The sequence below is a fragment of the Papio anubis genome, unplaced genomic scaffold (assembly GCF_008728515.1).
Source record: "Papio anubis isolate 15944 unplaced genomic scaffold, Panubis1.0 scaffold1000, whole genome shotgun sequence".
NCBI lineage: Eukaryota > Metazoa > Chordata > Mammalia > Primates > Cercopithecidae > Papio > Papio anubis.
In genome coordinates, this window is record NW_022159130.1 from 5,169 (window position 1) to 28,496 (window position 23,328).

The 23,328-nt window shown below is 45.3% G+C and overlaps 1 protein-coding gene and 1 long non-coding RNA gene across 2 annotated transcripts; one reads left to right on the forward strand and one right to left on the reverse strand.

Annotated features, from left to right (window-relative positions):
• Positions 1–441: 441 nt before the first annotated feature.
• LOC108584172 lies at positions 442–6,291 on the reverse strand. Its single transcript, XR_001899132.3, has 2 exons — positions 4,366–6,291; positions 442–732 (listed from the first exon to the last, which is right to left on the reverse strand). It is a non-coding gene; the product is annotated as an uncharacterized LOC108584172 (long non-coding RNA).
• On the forward strand, positions 730–23,286 carry LOC116272408 (zinc finger protein 333-like). The gene is made up of 3 exons (XM_031661141.1): positions 730–1,235; positions 9,337–9,422; positions 22,857–23,286. Exons 1-3 carry the CDS (start codon positions 1,094–1,096, stop codon positions 23,097–23,099), a joined length of 471 nt encoding a protein of 156 aa, XP_031517001.1. The 5' UTR covers positions 730–1,093; the 3' UTR covers positions 23,100–23,286.
• Positions 23,287–23,328: the final 42 nt, after the last annotated feature.

Sequence of the window (23,328 nt, forward strand, 5' to 3'; positions counted from 1 at the left end):
TTTGTGCATCTACAGACTCATGATCCTACCTGTGGCCCCAAACCCAGGAATAAGAGTCAACATCTCAGGCTGGGCACGGTGGCTCACGCCTGTAATCCAAGCACTTTGGGAGGCCGAGATGGGCAGATCACGAGGTCAGGAGATCAAGATCATGCTGGCTAACACGGTGAAACCCCGTCTCTACTAAAAATACAAAAAAATTAGCCGGGCATGGTGGCGGGCGCCTGTAGTTCCAGCTATTCGGGAGGCTGAGGCAGGAGAATGGCGTGAACCCGGGAGGCGGAGCTTGCTAGTGAGCCGAGATTACACCACTGCACTCCAGCCTGGGCGACAGAGCGAGATGCCATCTCAAATAAAAAAAAAAAAAAGAGTAAACATCTCTCCATTTAACATGTCCAGGTAGAAAGGATCTAACTTGCCAGAATTACAAATGAGTCACCATCCCAACTGTAGCTGGATGTTCAAATATGACAGTCACAATCCAAACTGTGGGCTGGTGACTTCTATGGAGAAAGCCTAGGCAAGAAAGAAGTGTCACATCAAATAGTTCATGGGCCCAGAGGTACATTGCAATGCCTCTTGTTAATGGGGTCCAGGCAGAACACACATCAATCTGCTGTTGGGATCAGCAATATGTCACAATGCTTTTTGAGGGCAGGACCAAGGCAAAAGAGGAACATCACCTTGGTGTTGGGCCCAACGATATGTCACAATGTTCCCCATGAGCAAAACCTAGAAAGAAGAGAAGAGCCACATCAGTTAGGTGCTCGGGCTAGCAATCTCCTTCAATACTCCCTGCAAGCAGGAACCCAGGAGGAAAAGAGAATCACATCACCTGTGTGATGAGCACAGAGATATGTCACAATACTTTCTGTAGGCAGGACCCAGGCAAGAGAGTTACATGACATGGGTTTCTTCCTGTTAGACCCAAAAATATGTCACAATGGCCCATGTGCGCAAGGGACAGGCAGGAGAGTCACACAACCTGGTTATGGTTCTCCTATGTTAGCTGTGGCAATATGTCACAGTGCTCCCTGTGGGGAGCGCCAAGGCAGGAGAATAAATTTACATCACCTAGATCCTGGGTTCAGCGATGTGTCACAATCCAATCTGTGGGCTGAGCCCAGGCAGGAGAGTCAAAAAACTCAGGTGCTGGACAGAGGCGAATGTCACAATCACAGCTGCAGGAAGGTCTATAAATGAGATTAACCATCCTACACATGTCGAGGTTCCAGGTATGAGAATTAACACCTCCTTTATGTCGCATCTATGTTCAGGAGTCACAGTCTCAACTGTGAGCCCCACACACATTTTTGTGAAATGTGTGAAAGTGATCTGTGCATGAGACCTTACATCCATCCTCTAGACTGTGTCTCTTTAGTGACTCACAGTCTCTCAAGTCTCAGGCATGCTGAATCTTGGTCTGAGAGCTACCAGCTTATCTGTACATTGGATTCAAGGATGAAAGTCAATTTTTCAACTTTTGAAACTTTTATTGGTTTTGAGATTCAGAATCTCAACAGTGGGTTGTGTTCATGTGGAGGGATGACAATCATTACTGTCAGCTGGGTCTGCATGTGAGTGTCATAATCTCACCTGTGTGCTGAGATCTTTTTTTTTTTTTTTTTTTTTTTTTTAGACGGAGTCTCGCTGTGTCTCCCAGGCTGGAGTGCAGTGGCGTGATCTCGGCTCACTGCAAGCTCCGCCTCCCGGGTTCACGCCATTCTCCCGCCTCAGCCTCCCAAGTAGCTGAGACTACAGGCGCCCGCCACCACGCCCGGCTAGTTTTTTGTATTTTTAGTAGAGACGGGGTTTCACCATGTTAGCCAGGATAGTCTCGATCTCCTGACCTCGTGATCCACCCGCCTCGGCCTCCCAAAGTGCTGGGATTACAGGCTTGAGCCACCGCGCCCGGCCGTGCTGAGATCTTTTAGGACATAATCTCTCCTACTTGAGGGCTTTATACTGTATGCATAAGAGTTGCTGGCCGGGCGTGGTGGCTCAAACCTGTAATCCCAGCACTTTGGGAGGCTGAGGCAGGCGGATCACCTGAGTTTGTGAGTTCATAGACCAGCCTGACCAACATGGAGAAACCCCATCTTTACTAAAAATACAAAATTAGCCAGGTGTGGTGGCACATGCCTGTATTCCCAGCTACTCAGGAAGATGAGGCAGGAGAATGACTTGAACCCAGGATACGGAGGTTGTGGTGATCTGAGATTGCACCATTGCACTCTAGCCTGGGCAACAAGAGCGAAACTCCATCTCAAAAAAAAAAAAAAAAAAAAAGAGTTACAATCTGGTCTGAGAACTTTATGCTGGTATGGAACCATGATCAGGCCTGAGGCTCTAAGCTAAGGTATGAGAGTCAACATGTCTCCAGTTGGCTGAGCCTAGATAAGAGATTTCTTACCTGACTATGAGCTGCAGGAAGCTCATAGCCATTGAGCCATGTGTGAATGTCTAGTTATTTCAACTCTGGCTGGATATTAACATATGACAATCACAATTTCAACTGCAGACCGTATCCACTTATGAGATTAAGAACCTCAGCAGTGAGCTCTGTGTATGTGTGTGTGTATGGGGGGGTTCCAATCCTAAGGGTTGCTGTGTTGTGCATATGAGAAACACAACCTCAAATGTGTGCCAGGCTCTCTGATGACACTCTCTGTAACATCCAAGAGCTTTACACAATACGCAAGTGAATGTCAATTCTGTATGGTCTTTATAAAAATAAGACCCAGAAACTTGTCTGTTAGCCAAAGCCTTGCAAAGAGACACAGAATCTCTGCTCTTGGTTGGTTAAATGTATTGCACCTGTGAGCTAAACCAAGGTAAATGTGACTATACCACTGGTGGATAGAGTCACATCACCTGTTTTCTTGGGCCAGGGATGTGTCACAATCTTTCCTAACGCCAGAGACCAGGCAGTGGAGTTGTACCACCTGGGTGCTGGACCCAGCAACATATCACAATGCTTTCTGTGGGTTGAGCCCAGGCAGGAGAGACACATCACCGAGTTGCTAGGCCCAGTACTATGTCACAATCTTCTCTATGGGAAGGATGCAGGAAGGAGAACCACATAGTCTAGGTGATGGATGAAGAGATATTTCACAAGGACTCATGTGAGCAGGGCCCAGGCAGTACTCTCCCATTCCTTAACTGTTCAGCCCAGCAGTATCTCACAATATTCAAAATATGTGGGGCCCAGGTAAAAGAAAAATATGATATTACCTAGCTGTTGGCCCAGCAATACATCACAAATTTCTCCTTGGGCAGAACCTAAGCAGTAGAGGAGAGTCACATTGAAGGGGGCCAGCCCCTCCAACACCTGTGGGTATTTCTCATCAGGTGGGACGAGAGACTGAGAAAAGAAATAAGACACAGAGACAAAGTATAGAAAAAGAACAGTGGGCCCAGGGGACCAGCGCTTAACATGCAGAGGACCTGGGCTGGCACTGGTCTCTGAGTCCCCTCAGTATTTATTGATCATTATCTCTACCATCTCAGTGAGGGGGATGTGGCAGGACTATAGGGTAATGGTGGGGAGAGGGTCAGCAGGAAAACGTGTGAACAAAGGTCTCTGTGTCATAAGTAAGTTTAAGGAAGGGTACTTTGCCTTGATGTATGCGTAGGCCAGATTTATGTTTGACTTTACACAAACATCTCAGTGTAGTAAAGAGCAGTATTGCCACCAGCATGTCTCATCTCCAGCCATAAGGCAGTTTTCTCCTATCTCAGTAAATAGCACATATGATCAGGTTTTACACCAAGACAGTCCATTCCCAGGGACGAGCAGGAGAGAGATGCCTTCTTCTTATCTCAACTGCAAAGAGGCCTTCCTCTTTCACTAATCCTCCTCAACACAGACCCTTTATGGGTGTCAGGCTGGGGGATGGTCAGGCCTTTCCCTTCCCATGAGGCCATATCTCAGGCTGTCTCAGTGGGGAGAAACCTTGGACAATACCCAGGCTATCTTGGGCAGAGGTCCCTGAGGCCTTCTGCAGTGTATTGTGTCCCTGGGTACTTGAGACTGGAGAATGGCGATGACTTTTACCAACTCTACTGCCTTCAAATACATTTTTAAAAAAGCACATCCTGCACAGCCCTAAATCCATTAAACCTTGAGTCAACACAGCACGTTTCTGCAAGCACAGGGTTGGGGAGAGGGTTACAAATTAACAGCAATTCGAGGCAGAAGAATTTATCTTAGTACAGAACAAAATGGAGCTTTTTATATCTTCTTCTTTCTACATAGACACAGTAACAGTCGGATCTCTCTTTCTTTCCCCTACATCACATCCCCTAGTTTCTGGGTCCAGCAATATGTCACAGGGCATGGTCCAGGCAAAAAAGTAACATTACCTAGGTGAAGAGATGTCACAATGTCCTCTGTGGGTAGGGCTAAGAGAGAAGAAAAATGTCACGTAACCTAGGTGGTGGTGCCAGCGATATGTCACAATCATCCCGAAAGTTCTGGACCAAGCGATATGTCACAATATTCTCTGTGTACAGTTTACATGAAGATAGTCACATAATCTAGGTGATGGGCTTAGAAATATGTCAAAATGACCCCTGTAGGCAGGGACCACACAGAATAATCACCTCACCTGTGTGCTAGATATAACGATAAGGCATCTTGGTTCTGTGGGCTTGACCATGTGCTAAGAAGAGAGTCACATAACCTAGGTTTTGGTCCCAAAGATATGTCACAATTTTTTCTACAGTCAAAGCCCAGGTAAGAGAGGAGAGTCACATGAAATAGTTGATGAAGTCAGAAATATGTACCAATGCCCTCTGAGAACAGGGTCCCGGCAGGAGACTCACATCACCTTGGTGCTGGCCCAGCAATATGTCACAATGTCTTCTGAAAGTAGGACAAAGCCAACAGGTTAGTGTCACCTCGGTGTTGGGCAAAGTAAAGTGTCAACATCTCCCCGTCAGGCAGAACTTAGAAAGATGAGAAGGGTCACATCAGCTAGGTGCTGGACCCAGCAACAGGTAACAATCTTCCCCTTTGAGCAGAGAGCACAAAGGAAAAGAGAGTCACATCACCTGGGTGATGGGTGCAGTGATACATCACTATGTTCCAAGTAGGCAGGGCTGAGGCTGAAGTGTTACATCACATGGGTGTTAAACTCAGCAGTATGTCACAGTGGCCCATGTGGGCAGAGAACAAACAGGAGAATGACATAAGCTAGGTTTGTGGCCCAGGAATATATCACAGTGTCCCCTGTGGGCAGTACCAGAAAAGGAGAGACTTACATCACTTGGATGCAAGGCCCAGGGATATGTCACAATGGCCCCTATAGGCAGCACCAAGGCAGGAGTATGGAGTCACATCTCCTATGTGCTGGGTTCAGCAATATGTCACAATTGCAACTATGGACTGGGCCCAGGCAGGAGAGTCAAATTATTCATGTACTGAGCAGAGGCATATGGCACAATCACACCTGCAGGATGGTTTACAAATTAGATTAACAATTTCACACATGTCCCAGTTCTAAATCTGAGTCAACACCTCCTGTATGTTGGGTCTAAGTACAAGAGTCACAATCTCAATGGTGCTATTTGATTTGTTTGTGAGAGCCTCAATTTCTCATGCAGACTGAATGCTTACCGGAGCCACAGACTCACATGTGTGTTGAATAGAGGTCTGAGCGTCACCAACTCACCTTTGAACCAAATTCACACATGAGTAAATTTTCCAACTTTTGACTGTTTTCACAAGGAAAACTTGGGACCTCAATAGTGGGCTGTGTTCATATGGAAAGGTGACAATTTTTGCTGTTGGCTGGGTGTGCATGTGAGCCTCACAATCTTACCTGTGTGCTGGGCTCTGCTAAGACTCTCAGTACCAGTCAAGAGCTTTCTACAGTATTAATGAGAGTTGCAAACCACTCTGTGACCTTCATGATGGTATGGACCCATGATTGTACCTGTGGTTCTAAGCCCAGGTATGAGAGTCAACATCTCTATAATTGGCTGGTTCCAGATAAAAGAGTTTTCACCTGCTGTGGAGCTAGGTTATAAATGAGTCACCATCCCAAGTGCAGCCAGATGTTCAACTATGACCATTGCAATTTCAACTGTAGACTGCATCCACGTGTGAGATTCAAGACCTTACCAGTAGGCTCTGTCCATGTGCCAGGTGACAATCCTAATAGATGATGCAGTGTGCATACAAGAAATGCAATGTGCCGGGCGCGGTGGCTCAAGCCTGTAATCCCAGCACTTTGGGAGGCCGAGACGGGCGGATCACGAGGTCAGGAGTTCGAGACCATCCTGGCTAACACGGTGAAACCCCGTCTCTACTAAAAAATACAAAAAACTAGCCGGGCGAGGTGGTGGGCGCCTGTAGTCCCAGCTACTCGGGAGGCTGAGGCAGGAGAATGGCGTAAAAACCCGGGAGGCGGAGCTTGCAATGAGCTGAGATCCGGCCACTGCACTCCAGCCTGGGCGACACAGCGAGACTCCGTCTCCAAAAAAAAAAAAAAAAGAAATGCAATGTCACCTGTGTGCTGGGCCCTGTGATGACACTCTCTGTACCACCTGAAGAGTTTATATGATATATACGAGAGTGGTAATCCACTATGACCTTCATACAAGGAGGAGACCCAGAATCTTATGTATTTCCCTAACCCTAGTTTTGAAAGGCAGTATGTCCCCTATTTGTTGATTTGAGATATGAGAGTTATCACCTCACCTATGAGCTGAACAAAAATATACTTTACAATCCCACCTGTGCATAGGGTGTGTGAGCAAGAGAGTCACATCATTTTGGTGCTAGGTCAGAGATATGTCACAATCTTTTCTCATGGCAGAAACTAGGAAGAAGAGTCACGTCACCTGGGTGCTTGGCCAGGAATATGTTACATTCCTGTTCTGAAAGGCGGGCACAGGGAGCAGAGTCACAGCACGTGGGTGATGTGCCCAGTGATATGTCACAACACTCACTCCCTGTGAACAGGACCCTGGAAAACACATCACCCTGTTGCTGGGCCAAATGTTATCTTTCCAGTGGGCAGGATGTAGGCAGCAGAGGAGAGTCACATCTCCCAAGTAATGAATACAGAGATATGTCATAAGGCTCTTGAGAATAATAGGGCTAACACCTTGTTTACAGGGCACAGACAGGTGTCTCCCATCTTCTAGGTGTTTGGTCTAGTCATAAGTCACAGTACTCAAAATACGTGGGACCTATGCAAAATACAAGAGTCACATTACCTAGGTGCTAGGTCCAGGGATATGTCAGCATCCCACATTTTGGCAGCTGCCTGGCAGAGATGAAGAACACATCACCTAAACCATAAATGTAAAAATATATCATAGCCAGGCACAGTGGCTTATGCCCATAATTCCAGCACTTTGGGAGGCTAAGGTGGGCAAATCACTGGAGGCCAGGAGTTTAAGACCAGCCTGGCTTACATGGCAAAACTCCATCTCTACTAAAAATACAAACAAATTCAGCTGAGCATGGTGGTACACGCCTGTAATCCCAGCTATTCCGGAGGCTGAGGCACGAGAATCACTTGAATCCAGGAGGCCTGATGATTAGGTTCTAGACCAAATAGCAAAATGTGTTTTTTTTTTTTTTTTTTTTTTTTTTTTGTGAGACAGAGTCTCGCTCTGTCGCCCAGGCTAGAGTGCAGTGGCCGGATCTCAGCTCACTGCAAGCTCCGCCTCCTGGGTTCACGCCATTCTCCGGCCTCAGCCTCCCGAGTAGCTGGGACTACAGGCGCCCGCCACCTCGCCCGGCTACTTTTTTGTATTTCTTAGTAGAGACGGGGTTTCACCGTGTTAGCCAGGATGGTCTCGATCTCCTGACCTCGTGATCCACCCGTCTCGGCCTCCCAAAGTGCTGGGATTACAGGCTTGAGCCACCGCGCCCAGCCAGCAAAATGTGTTTGCCTTTAATCTATTTTCTCTATATTTAAACATTGCAAGTCAAGAGTATGTACAGGTATGAAGACTTAGAGTTTTCTTCTCCTCTGGTCCTATCATCCTTTGTTCCCTTTCTGATCTCCGGAAGGAAGGTGGGCCAAAGGTGGCCAGCAGTTATCTACCTGTGGTTATTTTATTCCTGCTGCCCTCTGCTCTTTCTACGGCCACTATCTTTTCCATCCTTGAAACTGAAGACAGATGTTGTTAGGAAGAGGCCCTTCCTTCACACTGGCAGAATAAATTTGTTCAGGCCTTTTACCCACCCAACATCAGAGCTACACTCCATGTGTGGCTCCTGAGTGCCTGGAATGTGTCTGGGTCTACATTGTCATGTGCTGGAAAGGCAAAAAACAGACTTAGTAGCCCGTGGGCGGTGGCTCACACCTGTAATCTCAGCACTTTGGAAGGCCAAAGCGGGTGGATCACCTGAGGTGGGGAGTTCCAGACCAGCCTAACCAACATGGAGAAACCCCGTCTCTACTAAAAATACAAAAATTAGCAGGGCAGGGTGGCATATGCCTGTAAACCCAGCTACTCAGGAGGCTGAGGCAGGAGAATCGTTTGAACCTGGGAGGCAGAGGTTGCCGTGAACTGAGATCGTGCCACTGCACTCCAGCCTGGGCAACAAGAGCGAAACTCCGTCTCAAAACAAACAAAAAACCCAGATTTACTTCCAAATATATAGTTCCAAATATATACATGCTACATTAATAATTCACATTGCTCACATAGTAATATTTTGGATATATTGGGTTACTGAAATTGTTACAATCACTTTGACCTGTTTCTTCTTTCTTTTTAAAGTTTGGCTAACCAGAAAATTTAAAATTCACCTGTGGCTCACATTCTATTTCAGAAGATTGCCTCCCTTTTTTTTTTTTTTTTTTTTTGGACGGAGTTTAGTTTCGCTCTTGTTGCCCAGGCTGGAATTCAAAGCGATCTCAGCTCACTGCAACCTCCGCCTCCCAGGTTCAAGGGATTCTCCTGCCTCAGCCTCCCAGGTAGCTGGGACTACAGGCGTGAGCCACCGCTCCCGCCCATATAATGTATTATGTATAAACGCATATGACCTTACGCACAAGGTTAAATGCAAATTCCTCCGAGTTGGGCCTGACTCAGCTCAGGCAGGAAGTCCTGCCTGAAAAGGCTGCAGCTTACAAGCTGTTACTCTTTCTTCATTCAGGCCAGCACGTGATCACATCTCCTGTCACTCAAGGCCTGAAAGGGCGGGGCCTTCAACATTATCCAATCAGGGACGCTGGGCGGAAACCGTCCAATCAGACACGCAGCTGCAGCGGACGGGGAGGCTTTCGGGTTTGGCGGGTACTTTGTCTCTCGCTGCAGACGGAGCTGCAGGTCTTGTCTTCCCTAATCTATGTCCTCTGCTCCTAGAGGCCCAGCCTCTGTGGCCCTGTGACCTGCAGGTATTGGGAGATCCCCAGCTAAGACGCCAGGTCCCCCCTGGAAGCCTAGAAATGGTGAGAGTGCTGGGTCGGACATCCGGGGAGAGGGGAAGGGGCTGGTTGGAACCGGTGGGAAGTGGCGTGGCGGTTCTCAGGCCTTCTCGCAGTCAGCTCCACAATCTGCGCCCGAGTTTTCCTTGGCCAGCTCGGCCTCAGTCCCCTTCAGCCACAAGATGGCGGCTGCGCGACAGCCGGGACCCCGGGCGTCCTCTCTCTTCCCTGCGCAGTGACTGTGCCCTGGTCTGGAGCCCTCTCTTGGCAGCTCTGCACCCGCAGCACGGCGTCTCTTCGTTCAGGGACCACGGGAGGATAGTCAGAGAAGAATCCTGACTTGGGGTGCGGGGTTCATGAATGGGAAGAGCTTTGGTCTGTGGGGTTCTGAGTTCCTCTTTTCTTTTATTAAAAATGAACAGAAGTCACTGCAAAAATATTAAGTAATTTAAAGAGTGATTCAAAAATTGTAGGCCGGGTGCGGGGACTCACGCCTGTAATCCCAGGCCAGTATGGTGAAACCCTGTATCTACTAAAAATACAAAAATTAGTCGGGCATGGTGTCACGTGCCTGTAATCCCAGCTACTAGGGAGGCTGAGACTGGAGAAGCGCTTGAACCAGGAAGTCAGAAGTTGCAGTGAGCCGAGATGGCGCCACTGCACTACAGCCTGGCGACAGAGCGAGACTCCGTCTCAAAAAAAAAAAAAAAAAAAATAGTAGGGTACCCAGCTATGGTTTGTCGTTTGTCGTCCATAGCAAGGGCTTGAAGAAAAGACTTTTTTTTTTTTTTTTTTTGAGACGGAGTCTCGCTCTGTCGCCCAGGCTGGAGTGCAGTGGCGCGATCTCGGCTCACTGCAAGCTCCACCTCCCGGGTTCACGCCATTCTCCCGCCTCAGCCTCCGAGTAGCTGGGACTACAGGCGCCTGCCACCACGCCCGGCTAGTTTTTTGTATTTTTAGTAGAGACGGGGTTTCACCATGTTAGCCAGGATGGTCTCGATCTCCTGACCTCGTGATCCACCCGCCTCGGCCTCCCAAAGTGCTGGGATTACAGGCTTGAGCCACCGCGCCCGGCGAAGAAAAGACTTTTAAACTAAACTCAATAATTGGCTAAGTACAGTTACATAGTTTCTTAATTTGTACGATCAAGGCGGACATTTCCTTGTTATGTAATCAGAGGTTAATTATAGTTAGCTAAGCCTCAACTTTGTTTCCCCCAGTTTAGTAATTTATAAAAATATGCATTTGAGGCCGGGCGCTGTGGCTCACGCCTGTAATACCAACACTTTGGAAGGCCCAGGCGGGCGGATCACCTGAGGTCGGGAGTTCAAGACCAGCCTTACCAACACGGAGAAACCCCGTTTCTACTAAAAATACAAAGTTAGCCGGGCGTGATGGTGCATGCCTGTAATCCCAGCTACCTGGGAGGCTGAGGCAGAAGAATCGCGTGAACCTAGGAGGCATAGGTTACGGTGGGCCAAGATTGCACCATTGCGCTCCAGCCTGGGCAAGAGTGAAACTCCATCTCAAAAGACAAAACAAAACAAAAACCACACATTTGAGTTAAATTTCTTTAAAGTAGAAATCCAGGGACCATAGCCACCTCAGTCTAGTTGCCTGCCATTTGATTATTTTCACACTCCACAGGAGGCTAATTTTCTGATTTTTTTTAAATTTTTTCCTTTTTTGAGAAGGAGTTTCACTGTCACCCAGGGTGGAGTACAGGGGTGAGATTTCTGCTCATTGCAACCTCTGCCTCACAGGTTCAAGAGATTCTCCTGTGTCAGCCTCCTGAATAGCTGGGATTACAGGCACCTGCCACCACGCCTGGCTAATTATTATACTTTTAGGAGAGACGAGGTTTCACCTGGGCTAGGCTGGTCTGGAACTCCAGACCTCAGGTGATCCTCCCGCCTTGGCCTCCCAAAGTGCTGGGATTACAGGCGAGAGCCACCACTCATGGCGCGGGAGTCCCCAGTTTTTAAACGGTAGCTCAGGAGCTTAGATGGGTTCATTGGATTTGTTACTGACATCTGCAGTAAGGAGAATACTGTGCGACTGAGTCCTGAATCAGGGTCTGTGCTGAATGGGTGGTGTCAGAATGCAAATTTTAGACAATGAGTTGATGTTGGAGAATCCTGGTGTTCAGCAAACTCTACAGATTTGGTGCCAGAAGAAAGATACCACAGAGGCCTGGCCTGGAATGAAACTCTGGGAGGCTCTGCTTTTCTGTCACAGTGCCCATTGTTTTGTGATTCTAGGTCTCCTCCCAGGTTGAGAGAGGACTGAAAATTTAAAGAAGCTATGATAGCAGATTCCCTTTTTTCACAGCTGCCAGCACAGGATTTCTACTCACTCACAAACACACCCACTAGACACTGAGGTGTCTACACCACTCCCAGGGCTAGACACCACCCTCAGGAATTTCACCACAGCATTTTTGATCCTAATGTTTCTTGCCAAAAACCCACAAGTGTCTACAAGTCTCCCCATATCCCCTCCCCAGACACTGAATCTGCAGCAGCAACCTGTTTTCTCCACCCACCTAGGGTTCTGGACCACCTGTTCATAATCTCATCTGCCTGCATGAATACAGAAATAAATTAGAATAGAGTCACACCTGGGCCACTATCTGTAGCACAAACCAGTCCTGTCGCCTACATTGCACTCTCCCAAACTCATGGATTTTTTCCCTTTTAACTTTTATTTTTTGTTCCTGAGTACACATGTAGGTTTGTTATATAGGTAAAATTGTGTCATGGGGGTTTGGTGTGCAGATTGTATTGTCACTGAGATACTAAACATTGTACCAAATAGGTGTTTTTTCTGACATTTTTTGTCCTCCCATCATCCACTGTGAACTACCCCTCAGTGTCTGTTCTCTTTGTGTCTATGTGTTCTTATTGTTTAGTTCTTATAAATGGTAACATATATTTATTTATTATTGTTTTTTGAGATAGAGTCTTGCTGTGTCACCCACGCTGGAGTGTGGTGACAAAATCCTGGCTCACTGCAACCTCCACCTTCCTGGTTAAAGTGATTCTCCTGCCTCAGCCTCCCAAGTAGCTGGAATTACAGGTGCCTGCCACCACACCTAGCTAATTTTTGTATTTTTGTAGAGAGAGGGTTTCACCATGTTGGCCACGCTGGTCTCGAACTCCTGATCTCATGTGATCCACCCGCCTCGGTCTCCCAAAGTGCTGGCTTTGCTGTCTCTGCATTAGTTTTCTAAGAATAATGGTCTCTAGCTTCATCCATGTTGCTACAAAGGACATGATTTTGTTTCTTTTTGGTTTTTTTTGAGACTGAGTCTTGCTCTGTAGCCCAGCCTGGAGTGCAGTGGCATGATCTCAGCTCGCTGCAGCCTCCACTTCCCGGGGTCACGCCATTCTCCTGTCTCAGCCTCCTGAGTAGCTGGGACTACAGGTGCCCACCAGCTGGGACTACCATATTTTTAGTAGAGATGGGGTTTCACCGTGTTAGCCAGGATGGTCTCGATCTCCTGACCTTGTGATCCGCCCACCTCGGTCTCCCAAAGTGCTGAGATTACAGGCGTGAGCCATGGCGCCTGGCCTTTTGTTTTTTTTTGTTTTTGTTTTGTTTTTATGCCCACACAGTATTCCATGATGCTTATGTACCATAATTTGTTTTTATTAAATCTTTTATTTTATTCTTATTTGAAGTAAAGATCTTACTCTTTCACCCAGGCTGAAGTGGAGTGGTGTGATCTAGGCTCAATGCAGTCTCAATCTCCTGAGCTCAAGCAGTCCTCCTACCTCAGCCCTCCAAGTAGCTGGGACTACAGTCACATGCCACCACACCCACTAATTTTTTATTTTTCTATTTTTTGCAGACATGAGGTTTTGCCATGTTGCTTAGGCTGCTCTCAAACTCCTGAGCTCTGGCAGTCTACCTGCTTTGGTGTCCCAAAGTGTTGGATTACAGGCATGAGCCACCATACCTGCCCATACCATATTTTCTTTATCCAGTCTATCATTGATAGGCATTTAGGTTGATTCCATGTCTTGGCTATTGTGAATAGTGCTGCAATGAACATGCACGTGCATGTGTTTTTATGATGGAATAATTTATATTTCTTTGGGTATATACCCAATTACGAGGTTGCTGGGTCAAATGGTAATTCTGTTTTTTACTTAGATGAGGCATCACTACATTGCTTTTTATAATGGTTGAACTAATTCACACTCCCACCAGCAGTATATAAGCATTCCCTTTACAACCTTGCCAGCATCTGTGATATTTTTCACTTTTTAGTAATAGCCATTCAGAGTTGTGTGAGATGATGCCTCATTGTGGTTTTTCTTTGCGTTCCTCTAATGATTAGTGATGAGCATTTTTCATATGCTTGTTAACCACATGTATGTCTTTTTTTGAAAAGTATCTGTTGATGTCTTTTGCCTGATTCCCGCCTCCCTCCCACCCAATGGAGTCTTCCTCTGTCACCCAGGCTGGAGTGTGGTGGCGCTATCTCACTACAATCTCTGCCTCCTGGGCTCAAGCAATTCTGCCTCAGCCTCCTGAGTAGCTGGGATTACAGGTGCCCACCACCACGGCCAGCTAATTTTTGGGTGGTTTTTTTTTTTTTTTTTTGAGATGGAGTCTTGCTGTGTCTCCCAGACTGGAGTGCAGTGGCACGATCTCAGCTCACTGCAAGCTCCACCTCCCGGGTTCACAACATTCTCCTGCCTCGGCCTCCCGAGTAGCTGGGACTACAGGCGCACACCACCATGCCTGGCTAGTTTTTTGTATTTTTAGTAGAGACACGGTTTCACCCTGTTAGTCAGGATGGTCTTGATCTCCTGACCTCGTGATCCACCTACCTCGGCCTCCCAAAGTGCTGGGATTACAGGTGTGAGCCGCCATGCCTGGCCTAATTTTTGTATTTTTAGTATAGTAGAGACGGAGTTTCACCATACTGGCCAGGCTGGTCTCAAACTCCTGACCTCAGGCAATCTGCCCGCCTTGGCCTCCCAAAGTGCAGGGATTATAGGCATGAACTATGGTGCCTGGCCTAATCAATCTTGATTTTTATATATAGTGTAAGAGAGGGGTCCAGTTTCAATCTTCTACATAGTGCTAGCTAGTTATTCCAGCAAAATTTATTAAATAGGGATTTTTTCTCAAATTCCTCTTGTCAGCTTTGTCAAAGATCAGATGGTTGTAGGTGTGCAGAATAATTGTGGGGTGCTTTAATCTGTTGTTTTGGTCTCTGAGCCTGTTTTTGTACCAGTACCATGCTGCTTTTGTTACTGTAACCCTGTAGTATAGTTTGAAGTTTGGTAATGTAAGCCCTCCGGCTGTTTCTTTTTTTTTTTTTTTTTTTTTTTGAGACGGAGTCTCGCTCTGTCGCCCAGGCTGGAGTGCAGTGGCCGGATCTCAGCTCACTGCAAGCTCCGCCTCCTGGGTTCACACCATTCTCCTGCCTCAGCTTCCCGAGTAGCTGGGACTACAGGCGCCCACCACCTTGCCCGGCTAGTTTTTTGTATTTTTTAGTAGAGACGGGGTTTCACCGTGTTAGCCAGTATGGTCTCGATCTCCTGACCTCGTGATCCGCCCATCTCGGCCTCCCAAAGTGCTGGGATTACAGGCTTGAGCCACCGCGCCCGGCCTCCCTTTGAGCTTTTCAGGTCTTGTCCAGTGACCTGCTACAGTTACATGAGAGGATCCCGGTGTAAATAGAATCTGATAGCAGAATCTTTAAGTAAAGATGAGCATCTTAGGAGTGAGAGATCAAGACTACAAAGTATCATAGCCATGACCACAACTATACCTACTTGTAAAATGTGATACTGGAGTAGAACATTTTTATCCTTCCTCTTACCCAAAAGCTAGCAAATCAGGACAGGTGATCCAGGTTCTGGAGCTTTACCAGGGTCCTTCCATTTTCTATTTAGAATCAGCCTAAATCTTTTCTGTTTTTGTCAAAGATCAGCTTTGGCTTTGGGTTAGGCTTACATTTGGGCCATCAGCGCATGGTCACGGAAAACCCTCCTGGAATCACCTGGGCATCTTTGAGACATTTGAGGATTTCCAGAGCAGAGTTGTGTCACCCTGACAAGAGTGGTTAACTCTGCTTCTGTCTCAGTGTAAGAGAAATGGGTCATCCTGTGTTTGTTCCTTCCCTCATACAAGAGATATCTTTGGTTGGTACCCAGATGATGGTTTCTTCAGATTCCTGGTACTTGGGGGGAAAAGAAGATGTTCTGGAGATTCAAACTAAATGCTTCCATCTCATGTGGTCATTAGAATAATAGATGAAGCAGTCGTGGTCCCTACTGTTGTGGGATAATTTAGGAATCAGACAGAGGGGTTGAGGAAGATTTATTATTTAGGTGCACCGATCCAGTCGGATTAACATCCAAAAGGACTGAGCCCTGAACAAAGAGTTCAGTTACCTTTTAAGCATTTTGTAGGGCGCGGGGAGATCTGTGCAGGGGGAAGCATATTACAGAAGTGAGAAACAAAGACAGTTATTCAGTTAATACTTTACATCATTTCTTACTTTTCAAGGAAAAACATGTTTTATGACTTGAGTTTATCTGTCTAGTGACCTTGCAGCTACACAGCTAGAGAAACAGGGTCTTCACAATGCCTGGGAAAGGGAAAGATAAGGCTCACTAGCCACAGAAAAACAGTTAATTTTTAAAGGACTCCAGCTCTTTCTCTTCCTCAGGGGGAATTGGGTTTTCTTACATAGAACTGAGGTTTTGCTTACACATTCTTTCTTTTAATTCCTGTTCCACTATCATCCATCAACTTTTAGTCCAGACTAGCAACTGGATAAATAATGAATTAAGCACCATATGGTTGATACAATAAATAGATTTGTGCAAAAAAAAACTTGGAGTTTTTTGGGCTGTAAGTGACCCAAATAAAAAATAAACAATGTTTATATTGTTGTGACTTCTGATGTCATCACCTGAAGGGATGTTCATGGACAAAAGAATTGTTATTATTTTTATTTCTTTTACTTTGCTAAGAATACATATTTATTTTCTAATAAAATTATTCTAGATATCCTTAAGATATTTGTTTAAATGGATTATTAATGTATATTATAAAATTGACAGGGCAGTAGCTAAAAAAGTTTAAAGTTACACAAACTCTGGGATTTGTTTTTCTTAGGTAAGCTTAGGAAACAGAAATGGAAGTACCCCAGTGTCATAGAGAACAGAATTCTACATAGGCTCCACTCCCTGCTCCAGTTCTGTTTAGATTCACCCTACTTGGGGCTCTATTTAGGCCTGTCCCCACCGTAGAGTCTTGCCTCAAAGAACTGATTTAATAAGAACAGAGTTTTGGTTGGTGAATCCTGCTGCCTTTCTAGAGGTGGTGCTCACAATTTCCTGAAATCCAAAAGCAGACAAATGGGAATAATAAATTATGTATTTTATGGTCTTACTTTTTAAATTTTTTATTAAAACCAGTGCTTGCGGAGACATTCCATTTAGCAACTTGTTTTCTATTCTTACAAATCAGTAGTTGCTCCACAAGTCACAAAAAATTAAATATAAACACAATAAAAATTCCTCTAAACTACATTAAATTTTTCCTTTATCCTTCTCATCTAGCTATATAGCTTTTATTCTATACATTTTATAAAAAATTAATGACAGAGAAACTGAAAAAATTAAAATGCTGTGCCCTTTATCTAAATCCTGGGAATTATTAAACACTACCAACTCCAAAGGTATTATGACGATTAAGTCACATAATGTGTTATTCCCAGCACAGTGCTCTGCAACATCCTCTTAAGCACATAGAGCACAATGTTTAATAAACATTCCATCAGTACACTTGTACATGTTGTTATTTAAACACAGACTTATTCAGATATGGCTGCTTTCTATTTTCTCTGTATACTCTACAGAGCCAGCAAAGAATATGATACTTTAGGATGGAGAGTGGTTGTCTTTATTTGCCCTAGAAGTATTTGTGTTGTGACAAGAGTAATGAGTGTAAGGGACTCTGTGCTATGCATGCTTTCTCTATGCTAATCATGAGCCCAGGGGGAGTAACATCAACATTGACAGGGGACTTGTTTAAAACATTCATTATGGACCCTTTTCAAACCTGCAGAATCACATTACATAGAGTGGGGCCAAAATTACTAAGTGATTTGTAAGCTCATAAAAGCTTGAGATTAAATGCTTAGCTAAGTGGTTATAAGCCCAGACCTCTAATTAGGATTACATGGGCAATTTGCAGAAAAATCCTTACTTGAGCTTTTCCCACAGGTTTTGTTTATTGTTTTAGGTGGAATCATACTTGTTGTTTTAATTAGGTACCTCCTCTAATTCCAAGGTGAGGCCAGAATCAACAATGAAGAGTTCAAGACATTCATGAGAGTTAAGGCAGAAACCTTTGCACTTAACGGTAGTCACAGGGCCTGTTTTGTTTGGGTTTGGGAGAGACAAGGCAGTGTGGCCCATGTTACCATTACTATAGCAGAAATTGCTGCTGTCTGTGGCACCCTAGGACAGAAAAGAAGAAACTTATATTTTGATCTTCATGGAGCAGCTCATTGATCCTGAATCTCTTCTGGTGTAAAGGACAGAAATGGATGGAATTTTTCTGCAGTTCTTTGTCCTTCTGCCTGTGGGTGTGGTGGAAGGAGGTACATGGGTGGTGCTGACACCTTTAAAGGCATATTCTCAAGATGCAGGTGTAATTGGTGCAGAAAATGTCATCTGAGCAGGAATTCCAGAGAAGGAGGAAAATTTTTTTTTTTTTTTTTTTTTTTTTTAGCTAAACGTGTCTCATCAAGAGCTGTGTCCAGTCTGCCTTCTGAAATGCCATGCATTTTTACATGCAAACCTTTACTTCTCTACTTGTGTTTTTCCTCACTAATGAGTTTAGCTACTTAAAAAATTCTTATAATAGTCAGGGGTCTCTGAAAAATGTTTTTTCCCATATACCAGAGCCTTCTACATCATGGCTTCTTATATGCCATGCAGAATTCTCTTTATGCATTTGTAATCTGCTGTATTAAAAATGTTCCGTTTGTGGCTGGGAAGGTGTGAATACTCAAGATTCCTATTGGAAGAAGAATGGGGTTCTTAGTAAAAATGGAAAACTTGTAATGTTGAGGTTCCATCTGTGTTCTTCATTAACTCTATGCAGAACAGGATTAAGAAAATGTTTATTTAAAGAGCATGGCATTTATTACCCAGAAAGTCCTGGAAAAAAAATTGGAAAATACCTGCTCTCTAGAGTGTTACAGAAAGACTACTTAAAATCACTATTAAAAATGACAGAACATGGGAGATATCTGTGTCTTGAACTTTGCGTAAAACATATGGTTCTTTATGGTTAAATTTGGACTACAATTTACTTTTGGGGAAAATGTCACAGTGGTGATGCTATGTTCTTTTGTGCATCAGCACATCACAAAAATTTGTCCTAGTGCAGTTAATATTAGTGATTCACTTGGTTTAGGAGCTCTGTGACAGATTTTTTTTTTTTTTTTTCACTAGAAAGTTAATTATTTTTCTTTTCATTATAAATTATTTTTATGCAGCTGATGTGCATAAACCATCACATTTTATCTGGTAGCTGCCCCTCTTTCTTAGGTTTTCTTTGCATATATGTCTTTAGTAAGTGAAAGCTCTCATCATCTTTTACAGTCCAGGAATACTAGGAAAAATACAGGGTCTTTTACTTACTGGATGTTTGACAAAATATTCTTGGGCCAAAAACATTGGCATTACTGGTGAACTTGTTAGAAATTCAGAAGCTAAAAAAAAAAAAAAGAAATTCAGAAACTCAGACTTTATTCTAGATCTTCTGAAAAAATAATCTGCATTAACAATATATCCGGTTTATTCTACACATTAAAATTTGAGAGGTACCTGCTAACTCAACATGTCTTTTTGATCTGAAAAATATACACAACGCATTCTGTGTGATGTAAATATAGCACTCAAAAATGTACGTTTGTGTTTATGCCCTTAATTTTATACTTTATTCAGAAAAATAGCATATATATACTGATGTTGTGGCTCCTATGCCACTCTCTTTCATCAGAGTTAGAGAATACATTAGAGATGTCCTTTCTATTTGTTAGTTTTCCTTCTAACAGTCAGGACCCTCCGCTGCGGTCTGTTGGAGTTTGCTGGAGGTCCACTCCAGACCGTGTTTGCCTGGGGTATCACCAGCAGAGGCTGCAGAACAGCAAATATTGTAGAATGGTAAATGTTGTTGCCTGATCCTTCCTCTGGAATCTTCATCTCAGAGGGGCACCCAGCTGCATGAGGTGTCAGTCAGCCCCTACTGGGAGGTTGTGTCCGGAATTGGTGGGTTCTTGGTCTCACTGACTTCAAGAATGTCGCCGCGGACCCTCGCGGTGAGTGTTATACAGTTCTTAAAGATGGTGTGTCCAGAGTTTGTTCCTTCAGACATTCAGATGTGGCTGGAGCTTCTTCCTTCTGGTGGGTTCATGGTCTCACTGTCAGGAGTGAAGCTGCAGACCTTCGTGGTGAGTGTTACAGCTCTTAAAGGCAGCACGTCTGGAGTTGTTTGTTCTTCCCGGTGGGTTCATGGTCTTGTTGGTTTCAGGAGTGAAGCTGCAGACCTTCGTGGTGTTACAGCTCATAAAGGCAGCATGGACCCAAAGAGTGAGCAGCAGCAAGATTTATTGCAAAGAGCGAAAGAACAAAGCTTCCACAGTGTGGAAGGGACCCCAGCGGGTTGCCACTGCTGGCGCAGGCAGCCTGCTTTTATTCCCTTACCTGACCACACCCACATCCTGCTGATTGGTCCATTTTATAGAGAGCTGATTGGTCCATATTACAGAGAGCTGACTGGTGCGTTTACAATCCTTGAGCTAGACACAGAGGCTAGACAAGAAAGTTCTCCAAGTTCCCACTAGGTTAGCTAGACACAGAGTTAGCTAGATACAGAGTACCAATTGGTGTATTTACAAAGCTTGATTTAGACATAGAGTACTGATTGGTGTATTTACAAACCCTGAGCTACAGCATATTTACCATCCTCTAGCTAGACATAAAAGTTCTCGAAGTCCCCACCGGATTAGCTAGATACAGAGTGCTGATTGGTGCACATACAATCCTCCAGCTAGATATAAAAGTTCTCCAAGTCCCCTGGCTTCACTTAGTGGATCCTGCACTGGGGCTGCAGGTGGAGCTGCCTGCCAGTCCCGAGCTGTGCCTGCACTCAGCCCTTGGGCTCTGGATGGGACCGGGCACCATGGAGCAGGGGGCATTGCCCATCCAGGAGGCTCTGAGCTGGAGCCCACTGCAGGCAGGGGAGCTCAGACATGGTGGGCTGCAGGTCCTGAGTCCTGCCTAGTGGGGAGGCAGCTAAGAATTTAAGTGCAGCACCGGCAGGCTGGGAGACCAGCACTGCTGGGGGACCCTGCGCAACCTCCGCAGCTGCTGGCCCTGGTGCTAAGCCCCTCACTGTCCTGGGCGGGTGGCCCTGCCTGGCTGCTCCATGTGCGGGCCACTGAGCCAGAGTCCCTGCCCCTGTCCACCCCTGCAGGAACTTGCACTGGCCCAAGAGCGTGGCCCACAGCCCTGGTTCCTGCCTGCACCTCTCCTTCCACACCTGCCCGCAAGCAGAGGGAGGCGGCTTCCACCTCAGCCAGCCCAGAGAGGGGCTCCCACAGTGCCCTGGCGGGCTGAAGGACTCCTCAAGCACCACCAGAGTGGATGCCGAGGCCGAGGAGGCGCTGAGAATGAGGGCTGCTAGCACATTGTCACCTCTCAAAGTGTGACAATTAGGCTACTCAGGGGTCAGGGGAGGCAATCTATTCATTCTCAGATCTCAAACTCCATGCTTGGAGAACCACTACTCTCTTCAAAGCTGTCAGACAGGGATGTTTAAGTCTGAAGAAGTTTCTGCTACCTTTTGTTCAGCTATGCCCTCTCCCCAGAGGTGGAGTCTATAGAGCAGGCAGGCCTCCTTGAGCTGTGGTGGGATCCACCAAGTTCGAGCTTCCTGGCTGCTTTGTTCACCTACTCAAGCCTCAGCAATGGTGGACGCCCCTCCCCCAGCCTCACTGCTGCCTTGCAGTTGGATCTCAGACTGCTGTGCTAGCAGTGAGTGAGGCTCTGTGGGCATGGGACCCTCTGAGCCAGGCGTGGGATATAATCTCCTGGTGTGCCCTTTGCTAAGACTGTTGGAAAAGCGCAGTATTAGGGTGGGAATGTCCCAATTTTCCAGGTACTGTCTGTCACAGCTTCCCATGGCTAGGAAAGGGAATTCCCCCACTCCTTGCACTTCCTGGGTGAGACAATACCCCATCCTGCTTTAGCTCACACTCCGTGTACTGCACCCACTGTCTGACAAGCCCCAGTGAGATGAACCCAGTTCCTCAGTTGGAAATGCAGAAATCACCCATCTTCTATGTCGCTCATGCTGGGAGCTGTAGACTGGAGCTGTTCCTATTCAGCCATCTTGGAACCTCTATCAGGTAGTTATCAGTAAGGAAACAATAGGTGCTGGAGAAGATGTGGAGAAATAGGAACACATTTATAGTGTTGTTAGGACTGTAAACTAGTTCAACCATTGTGGAAGACAGTGAGGCGATTCCTCAAGGATCTAGAACTAGAAATACATTTGACCCAGCCATCCTATTACTGGGAATATGCCCAAAGGATTATAAATCATGCTGCTGCTGTAAAGACACATGCGTACGTATGTTTACTGTGGCACTATTCACAATAGCACAGACTTGGAACCAACTCAAATGTCCATCAATGATAGACTGAATTAAGAAAATGTGGCACATATGCACCATAGAATATTATGCAGCCATAAAAAAAGGATGAGTTCATGTCCTTTACAGGGACATGGATGAAACTGGAAACCGTCATTCTGAGCACACTATCGCAAGGACAGAAAACCAAACACCACATGTTCTCACTCGTAGGTGGGAATTGAACAATGAGGACACTCGGACACGGGATGGGGAACGTCACACAAAGGGGCCTGTAGTGGCGTTGAGGGAGAGGGGAGGGATAGCATTAGGAGATATACCTAATGTGAATGGCACATGTATACATATGTAACAAACCTGCACGTTGTGCACATGCACCCTAGAACTTAAAGTATAATAAAAATACAAAAGTAAAAAGAATATATTAGAGAATATTTCTATGTTGAAAATTATTTTATTAGATAATTTTAGTCACTTCTATAAGTCAGAACCAGTTCTCTACTCTCTCATTTGACCCTGAGTCACATTAAAAATTCTGCCTGTGGCCATTTGGTAAATGTGTGTGGGGGTGTGTCTTTAGAGTCAGAGAATAGGGAATATTTCTGTGTTAAAAATTATTTTCTTGGATAATTTCAGTCACTCCTATAAGTCAGAACCTGTTCTCTCTTCTCTGTAATTATACCTTGAGTGAAATTTAAAATTCTGTCCATGACCACTTGGTAAATACATGTGTATCTTGTTTGTGTGTTTTTCAGGGACCACTGACATTTAGGGATGTGACTGTAGAATTCTCTCTGGAGGAGTGGCAATGCCTGGACACTGCACAGCAGAATTTATATAGGGATGTGATGTTAGAGAACTACAGAAACCTGGTCTTCCTGGGTGAGAATAACTTCAATACTCAATTCCTAATGTACCCCAAATACTTCATTTTTGGTTTTTTTGTAGAATTATTTGGTAATTTGGTCATTTTTGATAATTATGCTTTGCATAAATGAGTTTCAAACCCCTGTTTTCAAGAAAATCATAAGGATTTGTCAGTGTAGGAAAAAGAAATTTCAAGATGTTTCATCTTGAGCTGAACTTTCCACATTGCTGAGCTGATCTGTATCCCTCATTCTAGATTAGTGGTAATTCCAGAAATTTAGTGGTGTAAAATACTATCGCCCACACCTTAAAATCTAATTGCTAGCACCAATTTTTTTTTTTTTTTTTTTTTTTTTTTTT

Excerpts from the sequence above, each read along its gene's own strand:
- LOC116272408 (XM_031661141.1), top strand. The coding sequence starts at position 1,094 with ATGTGTCACAATCCAATCTGTGGGCTGAGCCCAGGCAGGAGAGTCAAA. Across the intron at positions 1,236-9,336 it reads TACACATGTCGAGGTTCCAG|AGGCCCAGCCTCTGTGGCCC; the intron begins GTATGAGAATTA and ends CTCTGCTCCTAG. Across the intron at positions 9,423-22,856 it reads CCCCTGGAAGCCTAGAAATG|GGACCACTGACATTTAGGGA; the intron begins GTGAGAGTGCTG and ends TGTGTTTTTCAG.